This window comes from Salvelinus fontinalis, chromosome 6, assembly GCF_029448725.1.
Source record: "Salvelinus fontinalis isolate EN_2023a chromosome 6, ASM2944872v1, whole genome shotgun sequence".
Classification (NCBI taxonomy): domain Eukaryota; kingdom Metazoa; phylum Chordata; class Actinopteri; order Salmoniformes; family Salmonidae; genus Salvelinus; species Salvelinus fontinalis.
The window spans coordinates 11,506,056-11,533,456 of record NC_074670.1 but is presented as its reverse complement, the minus strand read 5'-3'; the positions used below and the strand labels follow the sequence as shown (position 1 = coordinate 11,533,456).

At 46.4% G+C, this 27,401-nt stretch overlaps 2 protein-coding genes across 2 annotated transcripts; both read left to right on the top strand.

Moving 5' to 3' along the window:
• Window positions 1–11: 11 nt before the first annotated feature.
• Window positions 12–25,834, top strand: LOC129857034 (DNA repair and recombination protein RAD54B-like). The gene is made up of 15 exons (XM_055924918.1): window positions 12–99; window positions 622–794; window positions 2,494–2,689; window positions 19,197–19,412; window positions 19,605–19,901; window positions 20,014–20,176; window positions 20,307–20,532; window positions 21,442–21,528; window positions 21,744–21,864; window positions 21,945–22,084; window positions 23,257–23,547; window positions 23,619–23,782; window positions 24,646–24,907; window positions 25,103–25,367; window positions 25,445–25,834. Exons 2-15 carry the CDS (start codon window positions 627–629, stop codon window positions 25,663–25,665), a joined length of 2,817 nt encoding a protein of 938 aa, XP_055780893.1. The 5' UTR covers window positions 12–99; window positions 622–626; the 3' UTR covers window positions 25,666–25,834.
• Window positions 7,348–18,066, top strand: LOC129857036 (fibrinogen silencer-binding protein-like). Its single transcript, XM_055924922.1, has 2 exons — window positions 7,348–8,447; window positions 15,084–18,066. The coding sequence occupies exons 1-2, from the start codon at window positions 8,032–8,034 to the stop codon at window positions 15,673–15,675; spliced, it is 1,008 nt and encodes a 335-aa protein (XP_055780897.1). The 5' UTR covers window positions 7,348–8,031; the 3' UTR covers window positions 15,676–18,066.
• Window positions 25,835–27,401: the final 1,567 nt, after the last annotated feature.

The window sequence follows — 27,401 nt, the reverse complement described above, 5'->3', positions numbered from 1 at the left end:
AGCCAATAGCAGTTTACGCCACTTTAGCGGGAGAATTCGTCTCTGAAGAGTTGTTTTCTTGTAACTAACTGTCAAGCAGAGGCTTGCTTGACTAAACAGGTATGTATGAACCATACATTTATGCCTTATGTTATCTTTCCAACATATTGTCACAAGCTAGTTGCTTGTTATAGACGATGAGATTAAAATGTTGAAGCGTTCAAGGTAGCTGCACTAATTTGGGCTAACTAGCTACACTAACGTTAGCTAACAGTTAACGTAATGTATCTATCTGAACCAACAATGACGTGTATAAACACATCATTGGTATAAACCCATACATCTCATTGATCTGAACTAACTATTCAAGGGCCATGTACACTAAATGGAAGTTATACATAGCTATGTTATGTAAATCTGTTATTTAACTAGCTGCCTTTTACTAATCAGCTTCTTACTAGAACATTGATTAGCTAGTTAGCTAGCTGAATAAGGTGTTTCAGTAGGGAACAAAAGCCTGCATACCCAGGACCACTAGTACTTGTTCTCCAGGGGGCTCAGGGTTGGCCACCCCTACCCATAAGCCCACTTATAGATGTGAAAGGATTTTATCAAATATTACAAACATCCCCTCACTCACAGACAGGATGCGTCGCTCAGGGGCCCCCAGCCAGGTCTTTGGTAACATGGCGAAGAAGCCCCGGTTTGTCCCTCCTGGAGCCTCACTGGCTGGTCCTCCTGATCCCCCTGTGGGTACCCTGCTTGAACCGGAGCCTCTGGCCCCTAAACTCGCCCTGGGGAACGTGCTCAACAAGGTGAACACACGGTCCACTTAACTTTCATCCTTAGTCACAAATGTGACCCCTATTACTATTGTAGTAATTAAGTAACTAAGCATAGGAGTCATATTGGAGCTACTTCTCTCTCTAGCCGATGTGAGTAAGACCTTTAACAAATTAACATTCACAAGGCTGCAGGGCCAGACAGATTACCAGGATGCGTACTCAGAGCCATGCACTGACCAGCTGGGAAGTGTCTAAACTGACATTTTCAACCTCTTCCTGACCCAGTCTGTAATAGCTACATGTTTCAAGCAGACCACCATAGACCCTGAGCCCAAGAACGCCAAGGTAACCTGTCTAAATGACTATTGCCATGTAGCATCTGTAGTCATGAAATGCTATGAAAGGCTGGTCATGGCTCACATCAATACCATCATCCCAGACACCCTGGATCCACTCCAGTTCGCATACCTCCCCAACAGATCCACAGATGACACAATCTCTATTGCATTTCACACTGCCCTTACCCACTTGGACAAAAGGAACACCTACGTGAGAAGGCTGTTAATTGACTACATCTCAGCGTTCAACACAATAGTGCCTCCAAGCTCATCACCAAGGTAAGGACCCTGGGACTGAACATCTCCCTCTGCAACTGGATCCTGGACTTCCTGTCAGGGCGCCCCCAGGTGGTGAGGATAGGTAACAACATCCGCCATGCTCACCCTTAATATGGGGGCCCCTCAGGGGTGCATGCTTAGTCCACTCCTGTACTCCCTGTTCACCCACGACTGTGTGGGTGCGCACGACTCCAACACCATTAAGTTTGCCGATGACATAACGGTGATAGGCCTGATCACCGACAACAATGAGACATCCTATAGGGAGGAGGTCAGAGACAACAACCTCTCCCACAATGTCAGCAAGACAGGATCTGATGGTAGACAACAGGAAACGGAGGGCCGAGCACACCCACATTCACATCGACAGGGCTGTAGTGGAGGGGCTGCATCACCACTTGCTATGGCAACTGCTTGGCATCTGACCGCATGGCACTACAGAGGGTAGTGCGTACATCCCTATACATCACTGGGGCCGAGCTCCCTGCCATCAAGGACCTCTATGCCAGGCGGTGCCAGAGGAAGGCCCTAAAAATGTTCAGACTTCAGCCATCCAAATTATCAACTGTTCTCTCTGCTACCGTACGGCAAGCACTACCAATGCACCAACAGGACCCTGAACAGCTTCTAGCTCCAAGCCATAAGACTGCTAAATAGTTAGTTTTTATAAAACTGTTCAATGGTTTACATTTACATTGTAGTCATTTAGCAGACACTCTTATCCAGAGCTACTTAGTTAGTGCATTCATCTTCAGATAGCTAGGTGGAACAACCACACATCTCAGTCATAGTAAGTACATTTTTCCTGAAAGTAGCTATCAGCAAAGTCAGAGCTAATAAGGGGGTGTTAGTTAACGAAAGGCTTTTTGTTGTTGTCAACTTCTCGTTACTCATTGTGTATCTATTATTTTATTATTACGGGTTTTTTCTATTATTTCTCTGTTGTGAAGTAAGTAAGCATTTCACTGTTAGTCCAGACCTGTTGTTTACGAAGCATATGACAAATAACATTTGAATTGATTTGACTTCATCCAAGACTGTGTAAAGGGTTTCACTCATACTGCGACATGTGGACCTTCTCAGACCTATCTAACAGTTCTCCTTCCTTGCAGGTCCAGAGGAGCCTCTCAGTCCCTGCACTGCCCCTTGCCCTGCCTGTGAAGGCCTTCAGCCTGGCTAAGAGCAGCCCCCAAGCCCCAGACCTGTCCAGAGCTCTAGCCAGGGTGCTGGGTGCAGCAGACAGTAAGAAGAACGAGCTAGAGCCTGAAGACCCTTCCTTTACAGAGGAGGTCACTGGAGACCCAGCTGGTGAGTCAGATATGGGAGGTGGGGTGGGTTGTGGTGGTGGCACAGTAAACGTTGCCATTGAAACCAGGTATTCCTGGTGTAGATCTAATGCATTTAAATGTGGAGCAATACTTCTGGTAAGCTTTGGATTTACTCTCTGTATGTCAAAAGCAGAAATCCTGGTGATGAAAATCACTGATTATAAAGCAACAAAGTTACTACTAACCAACGATGATGGTAAAAATAGTCAGGAAAACATGTTGTGCCATAAGCAAAATGTAGTATATTAACTATGTAGCATATATTGTTTACATTTCACTGCTGTTGCTAAAGATGTTCTGAAACATTGTTTGAGAGATGCTGGGACTTTGTATAGGTTAACGATTGAGTTTAAGACCCAAGAAGGTGAGGCACGGGTAAAAACTGTATTTTGCCTAATAAAATAGGGCTTTTTTTTATTTAAGCAGGCAAGTCAATTAAGAACATACAGTGCCTTCAGAAAGTATTCAGACCCCTTGACTTTTTCCGCACTTTGTTACGTTACAGCCTTAATCTAAAATGGATTAAATAAAAACAAATCATCAGCAATGTACACACAATACCCCATAATGACAAACCAAAAACAGGTTTTTAATTTTCTAAATGTATACAAAATTTAAAACCGATACCTTATTTACATAAGTATTCAGACCCTTTGCTATGAGATTCGAAATTGAGCTCAGGTGCATCCTGTTTCCATTGAGCATCCTTGAGATGTTTCTACAGCTTGGAGTCCACCTGTGGTAAATTCAATTGATTGGACATGATTTAGAAAGGCACACACCTGTCTATGTAAGGTCCCACAGTCAAAGGAATTGTCCGTAGAGCTCAGAGACAGGATTGTGTCGAGGCACAGGTCTAGAGAAGGGTACCAAAACATTTCTGCAGCATTGAAGGTCCCCAAGTACACAGTGGCCTCCATAATTCTTAAATGGAAGAAGTTTGGAACCCTCAAAACTAAACTCCACTAAACTGAGCAATCGGGGGAGAAGGGCTTTGGTCAAGGAGGTGACCAAGAACCCAAAGGTTACTCTGACAAAAGGCCAGAGTTCCTCTGTGGAGATGGGAGAACCTTTCAGAGAGACAACCATCTTTCAAGGCTTTATGGTAGAGTGGCCAGACGGAAGCCATTCCTCAGTAAAAGGCACATGACAGCCCGCTTGGAGTTTGCCAAAAGGCACCTAGAGATTCTCAGACCATAAGAAACAAGATTCTCTGATCTGATGAAACCAAGATCGAACTCTTTGGCCTGAATGCCAAGTGTCACGTCTGGAGGAAACCTGGCACCATCCCTACGGTGAAGCATGGTGGTGGCAGCATCATGCTGTGGGGATGTTTTTCAGTGGCAGGGACTGGGAGACTAGTCAGGATCGAGGCAAAGATGAACGGAGCAAAGTACAGAGAGGTCCTTGTTGAAAACCTGCTCCAGAGCTCTCAGGACGTCAGACTGGGGTGAAGGTTCACCTTCCAACAGGACAACGACCCGAAGCACAAAGCCAAGACAACGCAGGAGTGGCTTTGGGACATGTCCTTGAGTTGCCCAGCCAGAGCCCGGACTTGAACCTGATCGAACATCTCTGGAGAGACCTGAAAATAGCTGTGCAGCAACGTTTCCCATCCAACCTGACAGAGCTTGAGAGGATCTGCAGAGAAAAATGGGAGAAACTCCCCAAATACAGGTGGGCCAAGCTTGTAGCGTCATACCCAAGAAGAATTGAGGCTGTAATCGCTGCCAAAGGTGCTTCAACAAAGTACTGAGTAAAGGGTCTGAATACTTATGTAAATGTAATATTTCAATTTAAAAAGATCTAAATTGACCGGGAGGTCCGTGGGGCGACGCACAATTGGGCTAGCGTCGTCCGGGTTAGGGAGGGTTTGGCCGGTAGGGATATCCTTGTCTCATCGCGCTCCAGCGACTCCTGTGGCGGGCCGGGCGCAGTGCGCGCTAACCAAGGGGGCCAGGTGCACGGTGTTTCCTCCGACACATTGGTGCGGCTGGCTTCCGGGTTGGAGGCGCGCTGTGTTAAGAAGCAGTGCGGCTTGGTTGGGTTGTGCTTCGGAGGACGTGTGGCTTTCGACCTTCGTCTCTCCCGAGCCCGTACGGGAGTTGTAGCGATGAGACAAGATAGTAATTACTAGCGATTGGATACCACGAAAATTGGGGAGAAAAGGGGATAAAACTTTTAAAAAAGATCTAAATTAGCAAACATTTCTAAAAACCTGTTTTTGCTTTGTCATTATGGAGTATTGTGTGTAGATTGATGAGGAGAAAAAAGCGATTTAATCAATTTTACATTAAGGCTGTAACATTAAAAAATGTGGAAAAAGTCAAGGGGTCTGAATACTTTCCGAAGGCACTGTATACTTATTTACAATGACGGCCTAACAAGAGGCAAAAAGGCAAAACTTTCCAGTTTGAGTGTGTTTTTCAGCTTGTTCCAGTCGCTAGCTGGAGCGAACTGAAAAGAGCAGCGACCCAGGGATGTGTGTGCTTTGGGGACCGTTAACAGAATGTGACTGGCAGAACGGGTGCTCTATATATATAGTTGTATTGTTTTATTTAACCTTTATTTAACTAGTCAGTTAAGAACAAATTCATATTTTACAATGATGGCCAACCCCGGACAAACCCTCCCCTAACCCGGACTACACTGGACCAATTTGTGCGCCGCTCTATGGGATTCCCGATCACGGCCGGTTGTGATACAGCCCGGGATCGAACCAGGGTCTGTAGTGGCGCCTCTAGCACTGAGATGCAGTACCTTAGACCGCTGCACCACTTGCAGTAGGTATCTCAGATAGGGGGGAGTGAGGGCTAAGAGGGTTTTATAAATAAGCATCAACCAGTGGGCCTAGCACGGGATATACAGAGACGGCCAGTTTACAGAGTGCCGTGATGTGTCCTATAAGGAGCATTGTTGGCAAATCTGAAGGCCGACTGGTAAAGAACATCTAGCTGCTCGAGAGTACCCTTACCTGCCGATCTATACATTTCATCTCCGTAATTTAGCATGGGTAGGATGGCCGTCTGAATCAGGGTTAGTTTGGCAGCTGGGTGAAAGATGAGTGATTACGATAGAGGAAACCAAGTCTAGATTTAACCTTTGGGTTATTTCCAATGTGGTCCTTGATGTAAAAGACAGGGAAAGATGCTACGACCTCCGACAAGACATCAAACATGCAAAAGGACAATATAGGAGGAAGGTGGAATCCTATTACATCGGCTCCGATGCTCGTCGTATTTGGCAGGGCTTGCACACGATAACGGATTACCTAGGGAAACAGCCATGAGTTGCCTAGCGATGCAGAACTCCCAAACAAGCTCCATGCCTTCCGTGAAAGCCCCTGTTTTTCCAGATGACTGTGATCTCGCTTTCCGTAGCCGATGTGAGTAAAACATTTAAACAGGTTCACAATCACAAAGCCGGAATACCAAAGCGTGTTCATCAAAGCATGCGTTGACCAGCCGGCAAGTGTCTTAACAGAAATGTTCAATCTCTCCTTGTCCCAGACTGGAATGCCAACATGTTTCAACGCACCACCATTGTCCCTGTTCCCGAGATTTCCAAGGTAACCTGCCTAAATGACTGTAGTCATGTGGCACTCACATCTGTAGTTATGAAGTCCAAGGCTGGTCATGACACACATCAACACCATCATCCCAGACACCCTAAACCCACTCCAATTCACATACCATCCCAACAGATCCACAGATGATGCAATCTTGCACTTCTACCTGGAGGGGACATAACTGTCAATGCTGTTGATAGACTACAGCTCAGTGTTCAACACCATAGTCCCCTCCAAGCTCCTCACCAAGCTAGTGACCCTGGGACTGAACCCCTCCCTCTGCAACTTAACCACAAAGCACTACAGAGGTTGGTGCGGCAACCCAGTGCATCACTGGGGCCATGCTCCCTACCATCCAGGACCTCTATATCAGGCGGTATCAGAGGAAGACTCCAGCCACCCAAGCCATAGACTGTTTACTCTGCTACCGTCTGGCAAACGGTATTGGAGCACCAGCTCTCAGACCAACAGGCTCAGTTAAAAATATGTTCATTTTTGTCAGCCTGACTTAGGCCTTAGCCGATACTCGTTGGTGTATTTTAATTATGACTACAAATTAAAGAATTTTTAAACCCTCACGTGTGCCTGGACTTTTTTATGCCACTTAACACCTATTTGTGGTTATAATTTTTCCTTGAAACCAAGATGATGTATATGCTGCTTTAGAAAGGAAATGCAGCAAACCAATATCGCCTTTCTAAGGTGAGCGACACTTAGTCTATCCATTTAGGACTGGCAGGGATTTATTTAATGCTCTGGCTTGGGCTTCAGGGAAACAAACACACACTGAATGAAGCCTAGCCAACTGTAACAAGCCTATGTTTTAATGACAGCAGGTCCAGCATTATGCAAATGAGCGTGGGTAGTGCAGCGGCAGCGCGAGGCAGATTAGAGCTGTGCCTGGGATCAGTGAGCACACGCGCTCTGTCCCCCTCCCTCTCAGAGCAACTAGTGCCTCTGTCTGTCTCCTCTCCTTTCTCTGCTTTTCCTCTCTCTTTAGCTTTTCACTAGTTTTCCCTCATTCTGTTGTTCCCGTCGGCGGATGATTCGTGTGTTTCTCTTTGAGAAGCAGCTCTGATTTTCCTTTGTGTAAAAAATAAAATAATCGCGCATCCGCACGGACTCGCGCTGCGCGCACACCGCTCTGGTTAAACCAGCGCCGTTTCTCTTTTCTAGTTAAACGGAAATAAGAATAAAGAAAATGCATCTTTACAATTTCATCGGTATTTCCCCATGTAAGCACACACATTCCCCCGTATGTTAGTATTTGGTGTATAGCAGTTAGAACGAGCGCTGGTTTGAGGTTTAGAGAGACCGGGCTGTAAGTAGGTCGGGCTGGGTTTAAGCGGCTTTAGCCTGCGTCAGCCTAAGCTGGGAGGAATTCACCCAAAGCCCTCCGCGGTAGGCGGGGGCCTAAACGAGGCTGGCCTAGTTAAGCCTGATTCTTATTGTTGCCGTGTGTGTTGTGTAACACAGAGCAGAGAAGATCTCGGATGAGAGAGAGTACATGCGTTAGACAGAGACTGTTTGATTGAGAATCCATGAAGGAGGAGAAAGAAGAGGGACAAGGAAGAGAGTGAGTGAGAGTTAAACCAGTATTAGCCTGAGCCTCATCACAGAACAGAAAGAAAAGGGAGGTAGAGAACCAGACCAAATCTCAAAAGGGGAGGAAACGAAGCGAGATATTGTGTTGAGTTAGTGCTGGTGTCTAGGCCTGGCTCGGTTCAGTCTGGTTCCCTGGGCTATGTTCTAAGATGTCGTCTGGGTCCGTCTACATGTCGTCCAGTATGGTGGGTAAGGCTCGCTCGTCCAACTTCACCCTGTCTGAGAAACTGGACCTGCTGAAGCTGGTCCGCCCACACATTCGCATCCTGGAGGAGCACACCAACAAGCACGCTGTCATCGTGGACAAGAACAAGTGCTGGGACACAGTGTCTGAGCAGTACAACGTCCTGGGGGGGGACAGGCCACCCCGCACTGCTCAGGGCCTACGCACCCTCTACAAGAGGCTGAAGGAGTCGGCCAAACAGGAAGTGATGCAACGGAGACATGCCCAGCCAGAGTACAGAGGGAGTATATCTGAACCAACCAGGAGAGTGATGGAGATGATCCCTCACCTTTTCCGTCACGGAGCTGTCCACCATGATAAAGACCCAGCAACGATGCACAGGTGAGACACACACACACACACACACACACACACACACACACACACACACACACACACACACACACACACACACACACACACACACACACACACACACACACACACACACACACACACAGGCTGCTCTGTAGAGCTCTACGAGAGGGGAGGGGCTGCTCTACTAGTAATTAGAGGGGCTGCTCTACTAGAGAAGGGAGGGGCTGCTCTGTAGAGCTCTACTGGTAACTAGAGGAGAGGGGAGGGGCTGCTCTACTAGAGAGGGGAGGGGTTGCTCTGTAGAGCTCTACTAGTAACTAGAGGGGAGTGGCTGCTCTACTAGAGAGGGGAGGAGTTGCTCTGTAGAGCTCTACTAGTAACTAGAGGGGAGTGGCTGCTCTACTAGAGAGGGGAGGGGTTGCTCTGTAGAGCTCTACTAGTAACTAGAGGAGAGGGGAGGGGCTGCTCTACTAGAGAGGGGAGGGGCTGCTCTGTAGAACTGAACACAGAGCTAACCTCTATCAGTTTACAAATGCACACATACACACTCCTCATGCTCACACTCTTGACCTCAGAACAGCCTCCATTTGTCAGGGCATGGACTCTACAAGGTGTTCCTCAGGGATTATGGACCATAGTTGTGTCTGGTTGACTGGATGTCCTTTGGGTGGTGGATCATAATTGATACACACGGGAAACTGTGGAGTGTGAAAAACCCAGCAGCATTGCAGTTCTTGACACTTACAGGTGCATCTGGCACCTACTACCATACCCTGTTCAAAGGTTCTTTTTTACGTCTTGCCCATTCATCCTCTGAATGGCACACATTCTCAATTGTATCAAGGCTTAAAATCCCCCTTTAACCTGTCTCTTCCCTTTCATTTCATCTACACTGATTTCAGGTGGATTTAAAAAATGACATCAATAAGGGATCACCTAGATTCACCTGGTTAGTCTGTCATGGAAAGAACATTTGTTCTTAATGTTTTGTATACTCAGTGTATAATTTATTATTATATGATAGTTCCAGCATTAATTAAGACAATGAGCAAAATATGAGTTTACAGCACCTTACACGTCATGTTTACAGCGCCCTTACACGTCATGTTTACAGCGCCCTTACACGTCATGTTTACAGCGCCCTTACACGTCATGTTTACAGCGCCCTTACACGTCATGTTTACAGCGCCCTTACACGTCATGTTTACAGCGCCCTTACACGTCATGTTTACAGCGCCCTTACACGTCGTGTTTACAGCGCCCTTACACGTCATGTTTACAGCGCCCTTACACGTCATGTTTACAGCGCCCTTACACGTCATGTTTACAGCGCCCTTACACGTCATGTTTACAGCGCCCTTACACGTCATGTCTACAGCGCCCTTACACGTCATGTTTACAGCGCCCTTACACGTCATGTTTACAGCGCCCTTACACGTCGTGTTTACAGCGCCCTTACACGTCATGTTTACAGCGCCCTTACACGTCATGTTTACAGCGCCCTTACACGTCATTTTTTATTTATTTTTTATTTCACCTTTATTTAACCAGGTAGGCTAGTTGAGAACAAGTTCTCATTTGCAACTGCGACCTGGCCAAGATAAAGCATAGCAGTGTGAACAGACAACAACACAGAGTTACACATGGAGTAAACAATAAACAAGTCAATAACATGGTAGAAAAAAGAGAATCTATATACAATGTGTGCAAAAGGCATGAGGTAGGCAATAAATCGAATAATTACAATTTAGCAGATTAACACTGGAGTGATAAATCATCAGATGATCATGTGCAAGAAGAGATACTGGTGTGCAAAAGAGCAGAAAAGTAAATAAATAAAAGCAGTATGGGGGTGAGGTAGGTAAATTGGGTGGGTAGTTTACAGATGGACTATGTACAGCTGCAGCGATCGGTTAGCTGCTCGGATAGCAGATTTTTAAAGTTGTTGAGGGAGATAAAAGTCTCCAACTTCAGAGATTTTTGCAATTCGTTCCAGTCGCAGGCAGCAGAGAACTGGAAGGAAAGGCGTCCAAATGAGGTTTTGGCTTTAGGGATGATCAGTGAGATACACCTGCTGGAGCGCGTGCTACGGGTGGGTGTAGCCATCGTGACCAGTGAACTGAGATAAGGCGGCACTTTACCTAGCATAGCCTTGTAGATGACCTGGAGCCAGTGGGTCTGACGACGAACATGTAGCGAGGGCCAGCCGACTAGGGCATACAGGTCGCAGTGGTGGGTCGTATAAGGTGCTTTAGTAACAAAACGGATGGCACTGTGATAAACTGCATCCAGTTTGCTGGGTAGAGTATTGGAAGCTATTTTGTAGATGACATCGCCGAAGTCGAGGATCGGTAGGATAGTCAGTTTTACTAGGGTAAGTTTGGCGGCGTGAGTGAAGGAGGCTTTGTTTCGGAATAGAAAGCCGACTCTAGATTTGATTTTGGATTGGAGATGTTTGATATGAGTCGAAGGAGAGTTTGCAGTCTAGCCAGACACCTAGGTACTTATAGATGTCCACATATTCTAGGTCGGAACCGTCCAGGGTGGTGATGCTAGTCGGGCGTGCGGGTGCAGGCAGCGAACGGTTGAAAAGCATGCATTTGGTTTTACTAGCGTTTAAGAGCAGTTAGAGGCCAAGGAAGGAGTGTTGTATGGCATTGAAGCTCGTTTGGAGGTTAGATAGCACAGTGTCCAGGGAAGGGCCGGAAGTATACAGAATGGTGTCGTCTGCGTAGAGGTGGATCAGGGAATCGCCCGCAGCAAGAGCAACATCATTGATGTATACAGAGAAAAGAGTCGGCCCGAGAATTGAACCCTGTGGTACCCCCATAGAGACTGCCAGAGGACCGGACAACATGCCATCCGATTTGACACACTGAACTCTGTCTGCAAAGTAGTTGGTGAACCAGGCAAGGCAGTCATTAGAAAAACCGAGGCTATTGAGTCTGCCGATAAGAATATGGTGATTGACAGAGTCGAAAGCCTTGGCCAGGTCGATGAAGACGGCTGCACAGTAATGTCTTTTATCGATGGCGGTTATGATATCGTTTAGTACCTTGAGCGTGGCTGAGGTGCACCCGTGACCGGCTCGGAAACGGGATTGCACAGCGGAGAAGGTACGGTGGGATTCGAGATGGTCAGTGATCTGTTTGTTGACTTGGCTTTCGAAGACCTTAGCTAGGCAGGGCAGGATGGATATAGGTCTGTAACAGTTTGGGTCCAGGGTGTCTCCCCCTTTGAAGAGGGGGATGACCGCGGCAGCTTTCCAATCCTTGGGGATCTCAGATGATACGAAGGAGAGGTTGAACAGGCTGGTAATAGGGGGTGCGACAATGGCGGCGGACAGTTTCAGAAATAGGGGGTCCAGATTGTCAAGCCCAGCTGATTTGTATGGGTCCAGGTTTTCCAGCTCTTTCAGAACATCTGCTATCTGGATTTGGGTAAAGGAGAAGCTGGGGAGGCTTGGGCGAGTAGCAGCGGGGGGGGCGGGGCTGTTGGCCAAGGTTGGAGTCGCCAGGAGGAAGGCATGGCCAGCCATTGAGAAATGTTTGTTGAAGTTTTCGATTATCACGGACTTATCAGTGGTGACCGTGTTACCTAGCCTCAGTGCAGTGGGCAGCTGGGAGGAGGTGCTCTTGTTTTCCATGGACTTTACAGTATCCCAGAACTTTTTGGAGTTAGAGCTACAGGATGCAAATTTCTGCTTGAAAAAGCTGGCCTTTGCTTTCCTGACTGACTGCGTGTATTGGTTCCTGACTTCCCTGAACAGTTGCATATCGCGGGGGCTCTTCGATGCTATTGCAGTTCGCCACAGGATGTTTTTGTGCTGGTCGAGGGCAGTCAGGTCTGGAGTGAACCAAGGGCTATATCTGTTCTTGGTTCTGCATTTTTTGAACGGAGCATGCTTGTCTAATATGGTGAGGAAGTAACTTTTAAAGAATGACCAGGCATCCTCAACTGACGGGATGAGGTCAATATCCTTCCAGGGTACCCGGGCCAGGTCGATTAGAAAGGCCTGCTCGCAGAAGTGTTTTAGGGAGCGTTTGACAGTGATGAGGGGTGGTCGTTTGACCGCGGACCCGTGGCGGATACAGGCAATGAGGCAGTGATCGCTGAGATCTTGATTGAAGACAGCAGAGGTGTATTTGGAGGGCAAGTTGGTCAGGATAATATCTATTAGGGTGCCCATGTTTACGGATTTAGGGTTGTACCTGGTGGGTTCCTTGATGATTTGTGTGAGATTGAGGGCATCAAGCTTAGATTGTAGGACTGCCGGGGTGTTAAGCATATCCCAGTTTAGGTCACCTAACAGGACAAACTCTGAAGCTAGATGGGGAGCGATCAATTCACAGATGGTGTCCAGGGCACAGCTGGGAGCTGAGCAGGCGGCAACAGTGAGAGACTTATTTCTGGAGAGATTAATTTTTAAAATTAGAAGTTCGAACTGTTTGGGCATAGACCTGGAAAGTATGACAGAACTTTGCAGGCTATCTCTGCAGTAGATTGCAACTCCTCCCCCTTTGGCAGTTCTATCTTGACGGAAAGTGTTATAGTTGGGTATGGAAATCTCAGAATTTTTGGTGGCCTTCCTAAGCCAGGATTCGGACATGGCAAGGACATCAGGGTTGGCAGAGTGTGCTAAAGCGGTGAGTAAGGCAAACTTAGGGAGGAGGCTTCTGATGTGGACATGCATGAGGCCAAGGCTTTTTCAATCACAGAAGTCAACAAATGAGGGTGACTGGGGACATGCAGGGCCTGGGTTTACCTCCACATCACCCGAGGAACAGAGGAGGAGTAGTAGGATGAGGGTGCGGCTAAAGGCTATCAAAACTGGTCGCCTAGAGCGTTGGGGACAAGGAATAAAAGGAGCAGATTTATGGGCGTGGTAGAATAGATTCTGGGCATAATGTGGGGCACGGGTACAGCGGAGGCAAGCCCAGGCACTGGGTGATGATAAGAGAGGTTGTATCTCTGGACATGCTGGTCTCAATGGGTGAGGTCACCGCGTGTGTGGGGGGTGGGACAAAGGAGGTATCAGAGGTACGGAGAGTGGAACTACGGGGTCCATTGCAAACCAAAACAATGATAACTAGCCTGAACAACAGTATGCAAGGCATATTGATATTTGAGAGAGACATACAATAAGGCATAAAGTGATTGCAGGTCTTGATTGGGAGAGCTAGCTAAAACAACAGGTGAGATAACAGCAGCTAGTCAGCTAATACAGCAACAGAAGGTAAAAATGGCGACGACTAGGCAGAGAGGGTCGGATTAACTACACACAGATCCTGAGTTAAAGCACAGAGCCGACAGATAAAACACAAATAAACAGAATGGAGTACCGTGAATTAATGGACAGTCAAGCAGGCATCAGCTATGTAGCCAAGTGATCATAGTGTCCAGGGGGCAGCCGTAGATGGAGCAGTGAGGCCTCCACTAAGCTAGCACGCGTTTAAAGTTAGTAGCCCGGGGGGTGGTCTGCTCAGACGGAGGGGGTCTGCTCAGACGGAGGCCGGTTGAGGGCACAGCGGATGGGGTATTCGTCTGCAGACCAGACGTGGTCGTGTCGACAGAGAATCCAAGCCGGATGGCGATGGCGAAAGAGAGGTTGTGAATTGTAGAATTGTGTTTGCTAACTGGTGCTAGCTTCCTGGCTGCGCTAGCTGCAAGATAAGCTAGCAGTTAGCAGACCGGGGCAGGCAAGCTAGCAGTTAGCAGACCGGGGCTAGCAAGTTAGCTTTTGGGGGACGTCGCGATGGGGGGGAAGTCTGTTTTTGCCTCTTCGTGCGGTGACGTCGATAGACCAGTCGTGGAATTAGTAGGGTTCCAGGTAGCTCTAGGTAGCTAGCAGGCCTAGTAGGTTAGCAGAATGGGCCTTCAGCGGGCGTCACGTCACGTCACGTTTACAGCGCCCTTACACGTCACATATACACACATATCACCCCATTCACTCTGTCCAGTTCAAAATATATTTGAGTTGTGGAGACGAGTTGATTGATTGAATACTCTCAATACCCTCACCTAGTGCCACTTATACATGTATGGCTGTAGTAATTAAGCTGTATTCTATTCCATATTGTCTCTGCAGGGTGATGTATAATGATACAGTAATAAAGCGGTATTATTCTGCTTATCTGCAGGGTGATGTATAAAAATACAGTAATAAAGCGGTATTATTCTGCTTATCTGCAGGGTGATGTATAATGATACAGTAATAAAGCGGTATTATTCTGCTTATCTGCAGGATGATCTATAATGATACAGTAATAAAGCGGTATTATTCTGCTTATCTGCAGGGTGATGTATAATGATACAGTAATAAAGCGGTATTATTCTGCTTATCTGCAGGGTGATGTATATTGATACAGTAATAAAGCGGTATTATTCTGCTTATCTGCAGGGTGATGTATAATGATACAGTAATAAAGCGGTATTATTCTGCTTATCTGCAGGGTGATGTATAATGATACAGTAATAAAGCGGTATTATTCTGTTTATCTGCAGGATGATCTATAATGATACAGTAATGAAGCTGTATTATACTGTTAATCTGCAGGATGATCTATAATGATACAGTAATAAAGCTGTATTATTCTGTTAATCTGCAGGATGATCTATAATGATACAGTAATAAAGCTGTATTATTCTGTTTATCTGCAGGATGATGTATAAGCATGACTCTCCTATGGAGCAACCTGGCAGCAGCTCCTCCCTCCCAGACTACCCATCAAACCCCGTCACACACCACCTGGACCAGGATGTGGTCAGGCTGGACCAGGATGTGGTCAGGCTGGACCAGGATGTGGTCAGGCTGGACCAGGACGTGGACGTGAAGCCTCCGCCAGACCTGACCATCCTCTCCACGCGTGTGGGGGTGGTGCTAGGAGGAGAGGGGGCGGAGGAGGAAGATGAGGAGTTGGGCAGTGTCCATGGTTATGACGGCTCCCTCTCTCCCTGCCCATCCTCCGTCGTCCTGCCCCTCTCCACCTCACCCGTTACACTGCAACGTGACCTTTACCCTCATGACCACTACCCCCGCCGTGACCCTGACAGGCTCCGTCCCCTTCAGCTGGCCAAGGAGGAGCACGAGCAGGTCATGACCAATCACAGACAGATGGGTGTATACTTGGAGGAGAAGAGGGAGGGGCTAAAGAGGAAGCAGGAACTGGAGGAGGAGCTTCTGAGAGCAAAAATCAAAGTAGAGAAACTGAGGGCAGCCAGGCTGAGACATGGACTACCACTGCCCCTATAACTAACACACTCATTGCCTGATTGGACTGACCATTTGGCACTCAGGAGGATGCTCTGAATTGTTTGTATTTCTGTGTTGAATGTTTAGCGTGTGGAAGAGGGGTTTGGCCTGAGAAATAATGTTTGTGTGATGAACAGTGAGTTTGAGGGAGGATTTAAAGGTCCGATGCAGCCTTCTCTATCTCAATATCAAATCATTTCTGGGTAACAATGAATTACCTTACTGTGATTGTTTTCCATTAAAATAATCAAAAAGAGACAAAAATAGATTCTTAGCAAAGTTCAATTTCTCAAGTAAGAATTTTGCTAGGGATTGTCTGCGAGTGGTCTGAGTGGGGAGGGGAAAACTGAAAACAAACTGTTATTGGCAGAACAGTTTGGAACTCTCTTTCTTATTGGTCTATTAACACATTTATGGTGATGTCACCAGGCAGGTCAAAACTCCATCCCATCAGAACAGGCTGAAATTTCAGCCGATCTTTTCAAACATCTCATACGCTAAAAGGGCATTATCATTAATTTCACCATTTCACAGTATTCCAATCTCATAGTATGGAAATATACAGTACCAGTCAAAAGCTTGGACACATCTACTAATTCAATTGTACTATTTTCTACATTGTAGAAAAATAGTGAAGACATCAAAACTATGAAATAACACATATTGAATCAAAAAACCAAAACACATATTGAACCAAACAGTGTTCAACAAATGAAAATATATTTAATATTCTTCGAAGTAGCCACCCTTTTGTCTTGATGACAGCTTTGCACACTCTTGGCATTCTCTCAACCAGCTTCATGAGGAATGCTTTTCCAACTGTCTTGAAGGAGTTCCCACAAATGCTGACCACTTGTTGGCTGCTTTTCCTCCACTCTGCAGTCCAACTCATCCCAAACCATCTCAATTGGGTTGAGGTCGGGTGATTGTGGAGGCCAGGTCAGCTGATGCTGCACCATCTCTCTCCTTCTTGGTCAAATAGCCCTTACACAGCCTGGAGTTGTGTTTTAGGTCATTGTCCTGTTGATATACTAATGATAGTCCCACTAAGCGTAAACCAGATGGGATGGTGTATCGCTGCAGAATGCTTTGGTAACTATGCTGGTTAAGTGTGCCTTGAATTCTAAATAAATCACAGATAGTTTCATGAGCAAAGCACCATCACACCTCCTCCTCCATGCTTCACGGTGGGAACCACACATGCGGAGATCATCCGTTCACCTACTCTGCGTCTCACAAAGACATGGTAGTTGGAACCAAAAATCTCACATTTGGACTCATCAGACCAAAGGACATATTTCCACCGGTCTAATGTCCATTGCTTGTGTTTCTTGGCCCCAAAAAGTATCTTCTTATTGGTGTCCTTTAGTAGTGGTTTCTTTGCAGCAATTAGACCAGGAAGGCCTGATTCAAGCAGTCTCCTCTGAACAGTTGATATTGAGATGTCTGTTACTTGAACTCTGAAGCATTTATTTGGGCTGCAATTTCTTAGACTGGTAATGCCAATGAACTTATCCTCTGCAGCAGAGGTAACTCTGGGTCTTCCTTTCCTGTGGCAGTCTTAATGAGAGCCAGTTTCATCATAGCGCTTGATGGTTTTTGCGACTGCAATTGAAGAAACTTTAAAAGTTCTTAATGTTCCCTATTGACTGACCTTCATGGCTTAAAATAACGATGGACTGTAATTTCTCTTTGCTTATTTGAGCTGTTCTTGCCATAATATGGACTTGGTCTTTTACCAAATAGGGCTATCTTCTGTATACCACCCCTACCTTGTCACAACACAACTGATTGGCTCAAACGCAATAAGAAGGAAATACATGTTTCAACAAGGCACACCTGTTAATGGAAATGCTTTCCAGGTGACTACCTCATGAAGCTGGTTGAGAGAATGCCAAGTGTGTGCGAAGGCAAAGAAGAAGAATCTCAAATATATTTTGATTTAACACTTTTTTTGGTTACTACATGATTCCATATGCGTTATTTCATAGTTTTGATGTCTTCGCTATTATTCTACAATGTAGAAAATAGTAAAAATAAAGAAAAACCATTGAATGAGTAGGTGTGTCCAAACTTTTGACTGGTACTGTATATAAAACACAGGTAAATCTTGTTTTTGACTGCACTGGGCCTTTTGAACAGTGTCTTTGCGTAAGGAAGTGTGTGTTTTTAGTGAGGATTTAAACAGTGTGTTTGCGTGTGCGACAGTGTGTGTGGTGACTACGGTTGAGCTATGACTCTGGAGCAAAAGACAATACAGATCTCTGCTTTTGTCAGACAAGAGGCGCTACTATCATTGGTTTTAAAACTGGTACTATTTTGACTGGTTTCATTTCGTTCAAAACCCTGTGTTGCTTTACCATCCTATTAGGAGGGAAGATGATAGGTGATGGGGTGGGAAGTGGATTGGGAGGGAGGAGTGTAAATGTAAATGTAAAGGAGGGGTTTAGAAGGGGGTGTTGCTGTTACAGTGGTGTGATGTTCAGTGTTTGTTGTTCAGATCTTCTGTGGTTTCATTGTTTTCTATTAAAATAGTTTTTTCTAAATTGGTTTTGTGCTTTATCATCCCTCCCCTTCTCTATCCCTCTCTCTTCCCCTCTTCTTTAGCCCCTCGCCCCCATATGTCTCTTCTCACCTCTTCAGTCTGGACTCAATATGAGGTTATTTTCACTGTAAGCCTGCTAACTGTAAGAGTGAAGGTGTAATTCAGACCCTGCCTGCAGGTAACTTTTACACTTCACTAGTGAAGACGGGAGGTAAAGCACGGATGCAGTGATGCTTAGCAACTACAGTGACTATACAGTCCTAATATGGTAATTTTAGAGGAAACTGGATTGAATGTTTCTCTGTAAGGCAAGGGAGACCCTCTATAGAGAGAAATATAGGGAAATGACTTGGACAGCCTCTTGTGACCCAGGGCTGATGTCTCATCCTGGGCATGGCACTGTAGGAAAGTCCCAGGCTGTAAGTAGAGTGGAGGCCTCAGTGAAGTAGCAGCCTCTGCTGGTGAACATGTGAACTGCCACTCAGCAGATCTTGCATAAAACCTTAGGGGTGAATCATAATTTGAGATATGTGTACACACGCAATTCACACTTTTCTAAATTGTATGTTGCTGCTGTCAATAACAGAATTGAAAACAAATGTATTTTAAAGAGCACTTCAAAGCCTTGGTTCAGGGTGTAGTATTTTATTATTAGAAGCCACATTGGCTACTGCTGAAACAGTGTGTGAGAATGCTGAAACTCTTCCTGGTGTCCACACAAAGCATGAAACATGACATAATACAGAAAAATAATGGACGGAACTACATACATTTAAAATAGGAATTCACGCTTTCATACCTTCCTGCTTTAGCTTATATAAAAGACCAATCAGGATCTTGTAGTGAAAAAGAGTTGAGCTACTTGTGTCCACTGGTGTGTTCCAGTATATTTACAGTTTGCTGGCTGCTGTTTGTGTGAGCAGTAATGTGTGTGTTAATGCTCTGATTATTAGTGTTGATGTTTTTTGGGTTTCAGACTTCAGATGTTCCTCACAGAGACCGGCAGGAGGGTGTGGTCCAGGTGTGGTCGGGGCAGGTAGCGGTGCTGGTTCTGACGGGCCGCGGTACTTCAGTGTGATGTGGTGTGAGGCCAGTGGGAGGAAACACAAACGCTGGCAGGGAGACGCTGTCCTGGTGACACGAGGGCGCACTGCCACGCTTAAAGACATGGAGGGCAAGGACATCGGCAAGGGTGAGTGTGTGCACATTTTAGGTTTCCCCCAACACAGATTAAACATAGTCCTTGACTAAAAATCATGCTCAATGGAGAATTCTGATTTGAAAGTGGTTTTAGTCCAGAGGGCTACTCTGTGGCCAGGAGACCTGCCCTGAGAGGGTTATTTTCCGAGTGCATCGGAGTGTGATTCAGATTGTGTGTGTGTAGGTAGTGGCTATAAGGTATCAGAGCTGGCATCGCTGGGTGAAGGAGAGACCTTGATGATAGGAGCTAAACAGGTGGAGGTGATGGGACTCATATCAGAGCTGGACTACAATAAGGGCCGCTGTTTCCTTGACGTCCATGTGGAGAAGGAGGAGCCTAAGATATCAGCTCCTCCCCCCTCACGACGCCCAGCTTCTAAACCGTTCTGCCGTCCAACGCTATTGGGCGGAGAGACTGATAGGGGAGTGGCCAAGCCTCAGGAGGGGCCCTGTAAACCACGCCATGACCCTCTAGCACCAGGTAAATACACAGACATACAGTACACTCTCTCTCATCACACACACACACATGAAGTTACCCATTCTCACACACTTCAAACACACCACACTCATCTCTCTAATGGTGTGTGTAGGAGCCATTGTCATGCCCCGGCCCTCAACCAATCACCAGTGGGCGTATAACAAGGCAGGCCTCCCACTGGTGGATGTGGTGGTTGACCCCTACTTGACCGCTCACCTCCGACCCCACCAGCGAGACGGCCTGCTGTTCCTCTACGAGTGTGTCATGGGGATGAGGTAATGGGAGATGATGAATGAGGAATCCTCTGATCACTACAAAATGTATGTTTTGTTCCACAAGGCTCTGTGCTGGGGCTGTTATTTATTTACTTTGATAGATTATGTGTGTGGGGTGTGTGTGTGTCAGGGCTACATGTAGGTACGGTGCTATCCTGGCAGATGAGATGGGTCTGGGTAAGACCCTCCAGAGCGTGGCTTTGACGTGGACGCTGCTAAAGCAGGGCCCATACGGCGGGAAGCCGGTTGCTAAGCTTGTGCTGGTGGTTGCCCCCGGCAGCCTGGTGCAGAACTGGGGGGCGGAGTTTAAGAAGTGGCTTGGCCGTGAGAGGATCAACGTCTACGCTGTTAACCAGGTAGGGGTGTGTTTGATCAGTGTCTACACTGTTAACCAGGTCGGGGTGTGTTTGATCAGTGTCTACACTGTTTAACCAGGTAGGGGTGTGTTTGATCAGTGTTTACACTGTTAACCAGGTCGGGGTGTGTTTGATCAGTGTCTACACTGTTAACCAGGTCGGGGTGTGTTTGATCAGTGTCTACACTGTTAACCAGGTCGGGGTGTGTTTGATCAGTGTCTACACTGTTAACCAGGTAGGGGTGTGTTTGATCAGTGTCTACACTGTTAACCAGGTAGGGGTGTGTTTGATCAGTGTCTACACTGTTAACCAGGTAGGGGTGTGTTTGATCAGTGTCTACACTGTTAACCAGGTCGGGGTGTGTTTGATCAGTGTCTACACTGTTAACCAGGTAGGGGTGTGTTTGATCAGTGTCTACACTGTTAACCAGGTCGGGGTGTGTTTGATCAGTGTCTACACTGTTAACCAGGTAGGGGTGTGTTTGATCAGTGTCTACACTGTTAACCAGGTAGGGGTGTGTTTGATCAGTGTCTACACTGTTAACCAGGTCGGGGTGTGTTTGATCAGTGTCTACACTGTTAACCAGGTCGGGGTGTGTTTGATCAGTGTCTACACTGTTAACCAGGTCGGGGTGTGTTTGATCAGTGTCTACACTGTTTAACCAGGTAGGGGTGTGTTTGATCAGTGTCTACACTGTTAACCAGGTCGGGGTGTGTTTGATCAGTGTCTACACTGTTTAACCAGGTAGGGGTGTGTTTGATCAGTGTCTACACTGTTAACCAGGTCGGGGTGTGTTTGATCAGTGTCTACACTGTTAACCAGGTCGGGGTGTGTTTGGAGGAAGAGGGGGAGTGTGTTTCCCTGTAGTGCTGATCCATATGGTGATGTGTGTTCCGTGTTGTTCATTAGGACCACAGGGTGGAGCTGTTTGCAGCGTCTCCTCTCCACAGTGTATTAGTGATCAGCTATGAGATGCTGCTACGCTCCCTGGAAGTGGTGAGTTGGTTCACAGCAGCTTATCTAACAGGGGTGGGAAGTACCAGTGTTACAACACTGTTGAATTACACCTCAACTCCTAAATGACACAGATTAGGAGTACGATGGATGATACACTCATGGGACATCATAAAGGTGTGTGTGTGTGTGTGTGTGTGTGTGTGTGTGTGTGTGTGTGTGTGTGTGTGTGTGTGTGTGTGTGTGTGTGTGTCTAGGTACAGAAGCTAGAGTTTGAGCTGGTGATCTGTGATGAGGGTCACAGGTTGAAGAACAGCAGCATCAAGACTTCCTCTGCCCTCAGTGGTCTCAGCTGTACACGCAGAGTTATTCTGACAGGTACACACACAGCCCTCTGTTTTATTGACCTTTTACTTTCTCCTAGTGTTTTCTGATATATTGTGTGTGCTGTACTGTAGGAACTCCTGTCCAGAATGACCTGCAGGAGTTCTATGCCATCATAGAGTTTGTGAACCCGGGCATTCTGGGGTCGTCTGCTGCCTACAGGAAGGTGTACGAGGAGCCAATCCTCCGCTCCCGACAGCCCATCTGCACTCAGGTACATTACACATCTACACTCTCTGTCTCTATACCTCTACACTATCTCTCTATTGTACTCTCACAACAGCCCTCCTGCACTGAGGTACTGTCCCCATCTCTGTTACTATACCTCTACACTATCTCTCTATTGTACGCTCACAACAGCCCTCCTGCACTGAGGTACTGTCCCAATATCTATCTCTGTCTCTATACCTCTACACTATCTCTCTATTGTACTCTCACAACAGCCCTCCTGCACTGAGATACTGTCCCCATCTCTGTCTCTATACCTCTACACTATCTCTCTATTGTACGCTCACAACAGCCCTCCTGCACTGAGGTACTGTCCCAATATCTATCTCTGTCTCTATACCTCTACACTATCTCTCTATTTTACGCTCACAACAGCCCTCCTGCACTGAGGTACTGTCCCCATCTCTATCTCTATACCTCTACACTATCTCTCTATTGTACGCTCACAACAGCCCATCTGTACTGAGGTACATTACACATCTACACTCTCTGTCTCTATACCTCTACACTATCTCTCTATTGTACGCTCACAACAGCCCTCCTGCACTGAGGTACTGTCCCAATATCTATCTCTGTCTCTATACCTCTACACTATCTCTCTATTGTACGCTCACAACAGCCCTCCTGCCCTGAGGTACTGTCCCCATCTCTGTCTCTATACCTCTACACTATCTCTCTATTGTACGCTCACAACAGCCCTCCTGCACTGAGGTACTGTCCCCATCTCTATCTCTATACCTCTACACTATCTCTCTATTGTACTCTCACAACAGCCCTCCTGCACTGAGGTACTGTCCCCATCTCTTTCTCTATACCTTTACACTATCTCTCTATTGTACTCTCACAACAGCCCTCCTGCACTGAGGTACTGTCCCCATCTCTATCTCTGTCTCTATACCTCTACACTATCTCTCTATTGTACTCTCACAACAGCCCTCCTGCACTGAGGTACTGTCCACATCTCTGTCTCTATACCTCTACACTATCTCTCTATTGTATTCTCACAACAGCCCTCCTGCACTGAGGTACTGTCCCCATCTCTGTCTCTATACCTCTACACTATCTCTCTATTGTATTCTCACAACAGCCCTCCTGCACTGAGGTACTGTCCCCATCTCTTTCTCTCCCTTCATTCCTTCTCTATATCTCTCCCTGTAGGAGGAGAGAGTTTTGGGGGAGGAGCGAGCGGCTGAGCTCTCTCGTCTGACTGGTCTGTTTATTCTGAGGCGGACCCAAGAGATCATCAACCGCTACCTGCCACCTCGTCATGATTGGACAGTGTTCTGTAGCCCCTCCTCCTTGCAGCAGGAGCTGTACCAGGCTCTTCTCTCGCACCGTGTCATCCGAGCCTGTCTACAGGGGTCAACACAGACTCACACACACCTCGCCTGCATCACCGCCCTGAAAAAGCTCTGCAACCACCCAGGACTGCTCTTCTCCACTGTACAGGTATGACACATAAAGACACGATGAAGATGAAGATGATGATGATGATGGGGATGATTGTGTGTGTGTTCCAGGAGCGTTCTGATGGCGGCTCAGCAGAGGGTTCTCTGTATGAAGGGCTAAGAGGTGTCTTTCCAGAGTCTTACTCTTCTGGGGGCTTCAGTACAGCTGATTCAGGGAAACTACTGGTCCTGTCTGACCTACTGACCACTATTCGTCACCTCAGCCCTACTGACAGGTAGGTGTGCGTGTGTGTCTGTGCGTGTGTGTCTGTGCGTGTGTGTCTGTGCGTGTGTGTCTGTGTGTGCGTGTGTGTTAGTATGAAGTGTGTCAAGGGATCCGGGCACACTGGCATTGGTTTGTTGACACCATACGGATCCTATTAAATTACTAGATGGGCTGTCATAAACCCTCAAAGTTCCAGAATGGGGTGAAAATGGCAGCCATATTGGCCAGGGAGAAATCCAAACCTGTCTAATTGGAATGAATGGCAGTAGAGGCAGAATCCAGATGTTTCTTATAGAGGAAAATAAAAGCAAAGCATGTGATATCAGAAATCGTGTAATAGAATTATTGTCAACCTAAAATATTGTCATATTATTATCAATAAAATTTATATAGATTTTATACACATTTTCTTTAGAAATAGCCTTTGAAATATATGTGAACAGACCATAAATGTCAACAATGTCAACATTGTTGGAAAGCTGTGAGTTCTATGATACAGTATCAGTAGTTGTTCCATTTACAACTTGTCTCAGTCCTATCTGATTCACTGTGTTGTTTCAATGGAATGTTGGCAGTTCATTAGACACATTTATAGAATCATTCCTCTAAAACTGGCTGGCTAACAAACACAGTGCAGATCAATTCTTCAAATGCATTACTTTATACAATATCATATCACAGCACTGGCTAACCATGGCTGTCCAACTCCCTGACCAACATGGCTGACCTTTAGACCATCATAAGAAGGTTCATGTCCAGTCTAGTATTCTAATTCTATGGTTGACACACTCATACTCTGGCACATAACTGTGAGATGATCTTGACCATCTTGATCGTGTGTGTGTGTGTGTGTGTGTGTGTGTGTGTGTACAGGGTGGTGTTGGTGTCCAACTACACTCAGACGTTAGACCTACTCCAGGACCTGTGTGTCCACCTGGACTACACCTACTGTCGCCTGGACGGCAACACCCACACCATCCAGAGGCAGCGATTGGTGGACAACTTCAACAGCCCTCACTCCGCCCACTTCCTTTTCTTCCTGAGTTCTAAAGCCGGAGGGGTGGGGCTTAACCTGATCGGCGCCTCCCACCTGGTCCTATACGACATCGACTGGAACCCTGCCAACGATGTACAGGTACACACACTCACACACACACTCTCACTCACCACCATTAGTGTATGTTTCGTTCACATCTGAAACACACATGTACACGTTACTGGTCAGTCAGTACCTGCTATGCTCTTGGAGGATGAGGAAGAGGCTTTCCTCCTGATGTGATAGTTGGGCTGATGTGTGTGTGTGTTTGTCTGTGTGTCTGTCCCCCTCCAGGCAATGGCACGAGTGTGGAGAGACGGACAGAAGAAGACTGTTCACATCTACCGCCTGCTCACTGCAGGTACCATAGAGGAGCGTATCTTCCAGAGGCAGGTGTCCAAACAGGGGCTTTCTGGGACAGTGGTGGACTTGGAGAAAGGGGCGGAGCACACCAGCTTCTCCTCCAATGAGCTGCGAGATCTCTTCAGCCTGACGGACACACCCTGTCTCACTCACGACCTGCTAGACTGCAGCTGCAGTATGGACGGATCAGCCCCGGGTAATATATATATCTATAAAATCACACCCGTTGTCTGCTTGTGTTTTTATTTAATGTGTTTCTTGTGTGTATTATAGAAGAAGGAGAGGATGAGGCGCCTGCGTCTGATAGGCCGTGCCAGCTGGGTCGTCAAGGTGACCGTGGTGGGGTGGGGCAGAAGCATCTGAGCATGTCAGAGCTGATGCAGTGGAGACACTTCGCAGGGGACACGCACACCTTCAGAGATGCTTACCTGGACCACGCACGAAACCACATCTCCTTCGCCTTCCAGTCCACCATCTCACACACCACTCAGTAACACACACACACACACACAGGCTTCCCACAAATGACCTCATGCAGAGACCTTAAGATGTGTTCCTTTCTGAGAAACATTGGACTATGTTATTCTTTCTTTATATTCTCTACTGTTTTTACAGTTTGATAGAAGAGAAATTGTAAATTATGGAATAAACTGCTAAATTATACTGCGTATTCCTTCTGTCTTTGTTCTGTTGCAGAAATAACAAGATGAATCAAACACTGAAGATGAATCATACACTGAAGATGAATCATACACTGAAGATGAATCAAACACTGCAGATGAATCAAACACTGCAGATGAATCAAACACTGTAGATGAATCATACACTGTAGATTAATCATACACTGCAGATTAATCATGCACTGCAGATGAATCATACACTGCAGATGAATCATACACTGTAGATGAATCAAACACTGTATATGAATCATACACTGCAGATGAATCATACACTAGATGAATCAAACACTACAGATGAATCATACACTGCAGATGAATCATACACTGTAGATGAATCAAACACTACAGATGAATCATACACTGCAGATCAAATCAAATGTTATTTGTGACATGCGCCAAATACAACAGGTGTAGACCTGACCGTGAAATACTTACTTACATGAATCAAACGCTGCAAATTAATCTAATCAAATTGTATTGGTCACATACACATGTTTAGCAGATGTTATTGCAGGTGTAGTGAAATGCTTGTGTTCCTAGCTCCAACAGTGCAGTAGTATCTAAACACTGCAAATGTATCACATACTGCAGATGAACTAAACACTCTCCATTAGAACCTGGGTTTGACTTTTAGGGATAGAGAGGTGGAAATTACTTCTGGATTGAGAGGAATCCAGCTGAATGAGTGTGTCCATGTCAACTGTTTCATTCTTGGCAAAGTGTGTGTTTCCACTGTCTTCAACTGTTTCATAAAGGTTTATATTATCTGAGTTATAGTCCAGGACCACACACACAGCAAGGCTGGCATGAAGGGAATGTGTACACACACCACCACCCTGGGAGAGCCAGCCTCAGTACTGTAGTTACTACTGGTAGAGATGGAGAGCCTCAGTACCGTAGTTACTACTGGTAGAGATGGATCCTCAGTACTGTAGTTACTACTGGTAGAGATGGATCCTCAGTACTGTAGTTACTACTGGTATAGATGGAGCCTCAGTACTGTAGTTACTACTGGTAGAGATGGAGCCTCAGTACTGTAGTTACTACTGGTAGAGATGGAACCTCAGTACTGTAGTTACTACTGGTATAGATGGAGAGCCTCAGTACTGTAGTTACTACTGGTAGAGATGGAGCCTCAGTACTGTAGTTACTACTGGTATAGATGGAGAGCCTCAGTACTGTAGTTACTACTGGTAGAGATGGAGAACCTCAGTACTGTAGTTACTACTGGTAGAGATGGATCCTCAGTACTGTAGTTACTACTGGTAGAGATGGAGCCTCAGTACTGTAGTTACTACTGGTAGAGATGGAGAGCCTCAGTACTGTAGTTACTACTGGTAGAGATGGAGCCTCAGTACTGTAGTTACTACTGGTATAGATGGAGAGCCTCAGTACTGTAGTTACTACTGGTAGAGATGGAGAACCTCAGTACTGTAGTTACTACTGGTAGAGATGGAGAGCCTCAGTACTGTTACTACTGGTAGAGATGGAGAGCCTCAGTACTGTAGTTACTACTGGTAGAGATGGAGCCTCAGTACTGTAGTTACTAC